Source organism: Solanum verrucosum, unplaced genomic scaffold (assembly GCF_900185275.1).
Source record: "Solanum verrucosum unplaced genomic scaffold, falcon-dt-bn FXZP01000067.1, whole genome shotgun sequence".
Classification (NCBI taxonomy): domain Eukaryota; kingdom Viridiplantae; phylum Streptophyta; class Magnoliopsida; order Solanales; family Solanaceae; genus Solanum; species Solanum verrucosum.
In genome coordinates, this window is record NW_026020175.1 from 559,439 (window position 1) to 567,588 (window position 8,150).

At 35.4% G+C, this 8,150-nt stretch overlaps 1 protein-coding gene and 1 pseudogene across 1 annotated transcript; one reads left to right on the plus strand and one right to left on the minus strand.

Annotated features, from left to right (window-relative positions):
- Positions 1 to 2,135: 2,135 nt before the first annotated feature.
- Positions 2,136 to 6,247, minus strand: LOC125828897 (1-aminocyclopropane-1-carboxylate oxidase homolog; annotated as a pseudogene).
- A 29-nt stretch (positions 6,248 to 6,276) lies between these two features.
- LOC125828898 (protein CHUP1, chloroplastic-like) lies at positions 6,277 to 7,109 on the plus strand. Its single transcript, XM_049508210.1, has 3 exons — positions 6,277 to 6,321; positions 6,394 to 6,900; positions 6,969 to 7,109. The coding sequence occupies exons 1-3, from the start codon at positions 6,277 to 6,279 to the stop codon at positions 7,107 to 7,109; spliced, it is 693 nt and encodes a 230-aa protein (XP_049364167.1).
- Positions 7,110 to 8,150: the final 1,041 nt, after the last annotated feature.

Sequence of the window (8,150 nt, forward strand, 5' to 3'; positions counted from 1 at the left end):
GAGGCAAAGATATATTGTTCAAAAAATATGCGGAACTAATTTCATATATTCCTGAATATCATATATATGATTGAATAAATTTATGTTAGTTATTATGTATTAGAATTATTTGAATCATGATTTCTAGTTTATTAGCACACTGGAAACAGTGAAAAAACTTCTATACTATGCCATCCTAATGTTGAAACCGGTAGGCGAGGAAAGCCGTTTAGGGGAGTAAACAAAGTTGAGGCGCTGATAAAAAGAAAGTATCCGCTAAAGTACAATGCTAGTAGTGACAGGAAAACATGATAAAGATAATCTAGTTCATAATGATCTAATATGAATTTAATCAATTACGAATATGATAGGAAGGAATAATTTGAAATAAAAATTCTGCATAATAAAGAACATGACTACATACATGCATGATGAAATGATAAAAAACTACGAAACTTTAATCTTACATGTACTTAAAAATATAGAAATAATCGAATTAAGAAGAATAATATGGAAAAAAATATTTAATGATTACGAATCAGAAGATATATTAAATCAAGAATGGTATGAAATAGACCTACATGATTTAGACTTCGAAAGAATAGAATGGTATGATTTAGAAATAAATTCAGATTAAAATGAACTACGAATATTTACAATACTGGATAAAATCTATGGAAGATATAAAACTATTAGAACAATTAATGGAGGAAAATTTATATATGTACCAAAGAACCGAAGATATGTTATATCTAGAATATATCATAAATAATATTAAAGAAATATTCAGATTAAAACAACTATCGGAAGAATATTACAATAAATATTATTACATTTTACCATGAATTTCACACTACCAAAAAATAACATTAAAGGGATATCAAGATTAAGACACTTAGCAAAAGAATACTACAATAAAATCTTTAAAATAAAATACTCACCTACCACACTACCACTTTCATGAATCCCCCAACTACCAGTTCCGCTACGAAAAATGGTTCTGGCTAAATTTGTGGCCTATATTTTGGATTTAACTTTTAGACGGTATAAAAAAGTGAAGTGAAATTCCTTCTTCCGATATTTATGATGTTGAATTTTCTTCTCTGTTAGTTTATGTGCTTCTAGTTTTATATTAGAAGAGAGCTTTGATGAAAGGAGAAATATTTTTTTGGATTTCAACTGATGGATCAGTTTCAACTATGTCGTCAAAGGAAGAAAATATGGTGTTATCATTTGGATGTTGTTTTTCCCAAAGATTTCTATTCTTTGGGATAATTCATCATATTGATCTTCATCTTCTTTAGGTGCTAAAGCTAATAAGGTATGACAATACTGTAAGTCAATATTTTTAATGAGTTTTTGTGGAATATTCAGAGAAATGATAATCCTGCAAAGTAAAAATAAATTTGACTAACAAGTCATTGTGGTAATTTCTCAAGTACCAAGACCAATTACAGAAAATGCCTGGCTGATTCCAACTAATATTCCTGCAGCCTTCAGGTCTGTATGAGCCCATCCACGCACCTGTTCCTTCTAACGTCTTGTCCCCCTTTGTCTCTTTGTCCACGTCATAAGCGTCCTAACCCTCCTTAGCGTGTAGCATTTTTTTTTCTTTCCCTTTATCAAGAATGCCTTCTCAGGTAACCAACTTTCCTACCTCTCTTTGTTATTTCCCTCAAGTGCCACATGTATTCAATCAATTTTCACCCTATACAATAGGAAAACTAATTGAATGACATGATCAATTACTTGGAAGAAATTAAATTATACCCCATCTTTCCGATGCTCCTCAAACTTTGTCCACAATCTCTTTATGCTTGATTGGATCTATCGCTAGAAAAATGAACTGCTTACAGATTCCTCTATTTTAGTTGGTTGAATGAATATTCGTGGCACTTCGGTGTTTCCAGCATCAACAATTCCTTTTGATACTAGCCTTAGTATCATCAAAGGCTTTTAGCTTGTTCGTTATATAAAATGAGACTTTTTGTCATTACATAACAAAAGATTTAACAACAAAAAACAACAAAACTTCAGTTGTCTTTAAAAACAAACATTGTGTTTAAAGTAACAAGATGATACAATACAATAGGTAATAACCAACATCTAAAGTGATATTCTCAGTTCTCATTATAATTTCTGTTATTTCATTAAGATTAGATCTTGTAACGCGACGATGCAGAAGTTCCATCTAGAACTTTCTTATGGAAGTACTCATGATAGTCTTTAACTGCAGTTGCACGATATTTTGGAGGGTTATCTTCTGACAACAATTCAGAAATCGGTCCATAAAGTTTGGAATATGACATTGAATCTGTGCCAAAGAAGCATGGAACTGATACTCTTGGTCCAACTTTATTTGCCAATACTCTGTGCTCCACACTTATGTACTTGTCATTTGATATGAGGTGAAAAAAAGCAACCAAAATAAGCAAATGGTATATTCACTCTTATCGATCGTACATGGATTAGAAAAGAAAAATACTAGCCTGCAGAAGATCTTCAATGTTGACCACAAGAGCACCACACATATGAGGAACATCAAACCATTCCCATTGATTCTGGTAAAGCACTTGGAGTCCTCCGATGTGATCTTGTAGAAGCACTGTGAGAAAATCATTGTCAGAATGTTTGTTGGTGCCTATGGTGAGTTCTGGCCGAGGGCATGCTGGGTAGTAAAGGGCAAAAACACCAAGCCCCTCCGGCAATCCATATTTTTGATATGACAACGATCAAGACCGAGACCTTCAAACAATAATCCAAGCAAGGAATAGCCCTATTCCATCTTATGCTTAGAGTATACTCAATTTTTAGTATTTCCCTGCAACAATATTGTAAAATTAATGAAACACCACATCTCAATTTTATCACCACATAATCCATATTCAATTATTGGTTGGCTTTCTAATTCATATTAAGAACATATACCTACATGGTCTTGGAAATTATTTCGGATTGGGAGGATTAGGAGCCATTTTAATTAAAATGCAATCTCTCCAATTTGCAGCTGGAACAGAAGGGCTATACAAATCAAAATTGCTAGCATGAACCACCTTTTTGTGATATCTCGAGTGTAATACTGTTTCTTAATCTCGAGACTTTCATCTTAAGGATTAGTCTAATTCCAAATGAGAAGCAGGGGATAATATAAATACTTATTACTATTTATGCAAACAGTATAGTTAATATAAATTCCTAATGTCCACAAAAAAAAGAGGTTATAAACAAGGAGATCTTAATGATAAGTTTCAACCCCACCTATATCCCAAAAATAGAAGGCTTATGGATGGTAGACAAGCAGAAAAAAGCAAAAACTTTCGTCACTATATTTAATTGTGTTGAGCATATAATTACGCGTAGGAATAATATCCACGATAAAAAATTTCGTCACTATAGTTAATTGTGTTGAGAACAAGGGAGTAACAAGGCACCAAGTTCTTTTAGCATTGAAAGTATAATACTTGAGCTGAGCAATATAGTATCATTATCATGAGAATTTTAACATTTTGTTAACTGGAAAGACTTACTATATACTTAAAATAAAAATAACCTTCTTTTATTTTGCACACCTTAAATTTTATACTACTCTCACTTCTATTTTTCCTCATGGACTATTTTCTTACACTATATCTGTGGATTACTGATGAGGCAAATGTGTATCAAATTTCGCTGCTCATACTCTGTCATATATATATATAATATACCTGGTGACATGGCACACTCTCACGCTAAAATGAGTAATTATCTTTTATTCTGTTTATTGCATTTTCAAAAATTAGTATTTAACTTCTTCCAATATTTTTGCATCTCTTAAATTGAACATTTAGATTTAGTTAAACCATTTGGTATGAAGCAAAATGTTTCCATGGAAAATATTTTCCTAGAAACTATGCTTTAGGAAAATAAGTTGGTTTCTCACTTATTTTCTCATGTTTGGTTGGGAGTGAAAAATATTTTCTAATATTTGGTTAGTGAATGAAAAGTATTTTTTGGGAAATATTTTTCCATTTTGGCTAGGCTTTCGGAGCAGAACCCGACCCTACACCTGACCCGATTCCCGACTCCTAGTTCAAGACTCGACTTCTAAATGGGGACCGACTCTTGACCTGAGATCCGACTTTCAAATCGGAACACGACCCCGACCCTAACGATGAATCTAAGATCTAATCCAACTACTGAATCAGGACCCCGACGCCAACACCTGATCTAAGATTCAACCCGACACCCTAACCTAAGACCTGACATCTGAACCACGATCTGAATTTCGGATAAGGACCCAACCCCTACACTCGATGCATGTTCTGACTTCTCAATTAGGATCTGACACCCGGACAACCGATTCGGGACCCGGCCCTAACACCTGATCCAAAACCTAGTTTCTGAACTACTATCCACCTCGATATCCAACCTCGACAATTGATTCAGAGCCTGAACTCATCACGTGATCTGGTATATGACCTTAACTCTTGACCCGAAACCCAACCCTGACACTCGACTCAGATCACCACCCCGACACCCAACCTAAAATTCGACCTCGAATGCTTACCAATAAGGTCCCTCAAAACCAGACACATATGGATGGGCTCTCCCCTGCAACAGTGAATAAAAAAGAACTTTAAGACAAACAACATTATCCAGTGAGATAAAAATATCAATATACAGATGCAGATTCATGTGATATACCAACGTGGCCTCCCGACAATGTCACTATATCTTTATCAGAGAATCCTATGTTGTAAAAGAAGTCCCTAAAGGGTATTAGTGAACAAATTAGTAAGTGATATGAAACATCCAAAGAATATGTTTCAAATTCAGAACACTAATTAAGTTTTAAAGCACTCTCGGAAATTACTCCAAGGTATCTAGCAGCCAGATTAGCAATATTTACAATTTTAACTATAGGATATCACCAAGTTCAGTTCAATGTCATTGTTCATAACATTTAAGATCTCCAACAAAGTTGAATATATATTACTTGCCTTTACAAAATTTTCTTCCATAATAATGAACAATATGTTTACAGACGACACGGTAAGTGCATATTAGCAATAAAATCATCTACAAAATAATTGAAATCCGACTTCCACATAGAAGAAAAACCAAGTAAGAATTCTTATACTTAAGTTGTTCAGACACAACATTGTGCAAGAACATTGATGAGGATAATTGAAGCAAACTTCATAGATGAAGCTCTAGTTGACATGTTGATCTCTTGCGAACTTGTTCTTTAGAGCGAGATCCTTTCAAAACTTCTGCATATTTCCCAACTCAGCTTTATGAACATTTTCTTGGTCATGGTTATTTCCTTTTTCTTGAGGTGATTCAGCGAGACATTTTGACATATAATCTAATGAGCCCACATCACTATATCTCCTTGTACGTGTCGGGTAGTTTCTGCTTTCTCCTTTATTATTGGTTGTAGAGCCTAGATCAAATGAATGGAAATCTATAAATTGTCTGGAGATGGTGTTCTTGATCTGCTCTAGGGCCTAATAGCTCCAGTATCTACGACAGACATATCTGAACAGTACCAGAAGAATAATAAGAGCATCTTGTTGCATTCTCTTCAGTGTTGTGAACCATTTCTGAATGATTATGATGATGGTCCTTTCCCCGTATTAGTCTCATAAGCTTACGAAAGATTTTTCTTTTGTTTGAAGTGTCAGTCTTATGGGCTGAAGAATTAGAAATAGAAGTACCATCAAACTCACCTGAATTCATAAGATGTGGTTCTTGGGAGGATAACTGGTTAGAATCAAGCTCCAAAACATGGATTCCCCTGTCCCCTTGGTCTTCTTTAGCTGCATATTCAACAACTAGTTGCTTGGCTTTCTTACTAGATTCAGGGCTTAACGTTTTACTGAGATCCCTTGCAGTTGTTTCACCTAGGGCAGACTGATAGTTCCTCAGCTCATACCGCAAGCAAGCATTTATCCATTTAAGATAGGCTACTTCGTCAACATCACTGCAATGACCTTCTTGAATGTGATCAACTTCTTTTACTAATTCTTCATTTTGCTTTCTCAACTGTATACTTTCTTTTTTCAGTGCTTCTGCCTGTGTCAGAACAAAGGTCAACAAAAACACATGAAATAAACAATGTTGATGAATAAAAGACTTACTAATACATTATCTTCCAGAGCAGAAATGGCAAAGATCTGAAGATATTCCGCATAGGTCCCAAAGATGATGTCCGCATAGGTAAGGTACACAGGAAATCATTTCCTAAAAATGCTACCCGGAGGGCAACTGAAAAGCTCTTTGCCATTTCCTATGCGAACATCATCTTTGCGACCTATGCGGAATATCTTCAGCTCTTTGCCATTTCTGCTCTGGAAGATAGTGTATTAGTAAGTCTTTTATTCATCAACATTGTTTATTTCATGTGTTTTTGTTGACCTTTGTTCTAACAAGGTAGAAGCACTGAAACAAGAAAGTCTACAGCTGAGAAAGCAAAATGAAGAATTAGTAAAAGAAGTTGATCACATTCAAGAAGGTCGTTGCAGTGATGTTGACGAAGTAGCCTATCTTAAATGGATAAATGCTTGCTTGCGGTATGAGCTGAGGAACTATCAGTCTGCCCTAGGTGAAACAACTGCAAGGGATCTCAGTAAAACGTTAAGCCCCGAATCTAGTAAGAAAGCCAAGCAACTAGTTGTTGAATATGCAGCTAAAGAAGACCAAGGGGACAGGGGAATCCATGTTTTGGAGCTTGATTCTAACCAGTTATCCTCCCAAGAACCACATCTTATGAATTCAGGTGAGTTTGATGGTACTTCTATTTCTAATTCTTCAGCCCATAAGTCTGACACTTCAAACAAAAGCAAAATCTTTCGTAAACTTATGAGACTAATACGGGGAAAGGACCATCATCATAATCATTCAGAAATGGCTCACAACACTGAAGAGAATGCACAAGATGCTCTTATTATTCTTCTGGGTACTGTTTAGATATGTCTGTCGTAGATACTGGAGCTATTAGGCCCCAGAGCAGATCAAGAACACCATCTCCAGGTTCATCCAAACAATTTATAGATTTCCATTCATTTGATCAAGGCTCTACAACCAATAAAGGAGAAAGCAGAAACTACCCGACACGTACAATGAGATATAGTGATGTGGGCTATTAGATTATATGTCAAAACATCTCGCTGAATCACCTCAAGAAAAAGGAAATAACCATGACCAAGAAGATGTTCATAAAGCTGAGTTGGCGAAATATGCAGAAGTTTTGAAAGGATCTCTCTAAAGAACTAGTTCGCAAGAGATCAACATCAGTTAGTTTTTATCCGTATCTCATGGATTCTTTCCCTACAAGAGACTTAATAAATAGGTTATTTAAACAATACCTTGATAGGTTTGTGATCTTATTTATTGATGACATTTTGATTTACTCAAGGAGTGAGGATGAGCAGGCCGATCATTTGAGGATTGTGTTGAAAGTCCTCAAGGAACAACAACTCTTTGCAAAGATTAGTAAATGCAAGTTTGGTTAAGTTCTATGGCTTTTCTTTGTCACATTGTCTCCAGCAAGGATATTGAGGTAGATCCTAAGAAAACGAATGTGGTTAAGCGTTGGCCTAGACCTCTTCCCCTTTGGATATTCAAAGTTTCTTGGATTTGGTGAGTTACTTTAGAAGGTTTGTGGAAGGGTTTTCTTCGATTGCCTCTCCATTGACGGTATTAACCCAAAAGAAAGTAAAGTTCTTGTTGCCGAAGCTTGTGAGAAGAGTTTTCAGGAATTGAAAAATAGACTTACCTCCGCTCCGGTGTTGACATTACCAGAAGGTTTTGATGGGTTTGTTGTTTATTCTGATGCTTCAAGAATTGGGTTAGGATGTGTTCTTATGCAAATGAGAAATTCATTGCTTATGCTTCAAGACAACTAGAGATTCATGAAAAGAACTACCCTACCAATGATTTGGAGCTAGTGGCGGTTGTTTTTGCCTTAAAGATTTGGAGGCATTTTTGTATGGTGTTCATGCTGATGTCTTTACCAACCACAAGAGTTTGCAATATGTGTTCAAGCAAAATGATCTAATTTTTTTGCCAACGTAGATGACTAGAACTCTTGAAGGATTACGACATGAGTGTTTTCTATCACCCTGGTAAGGCCATGTGGTGGCGGATGCTCTTAGTCACTTACAATGGGTAGTGTTGCTCATGTTGAG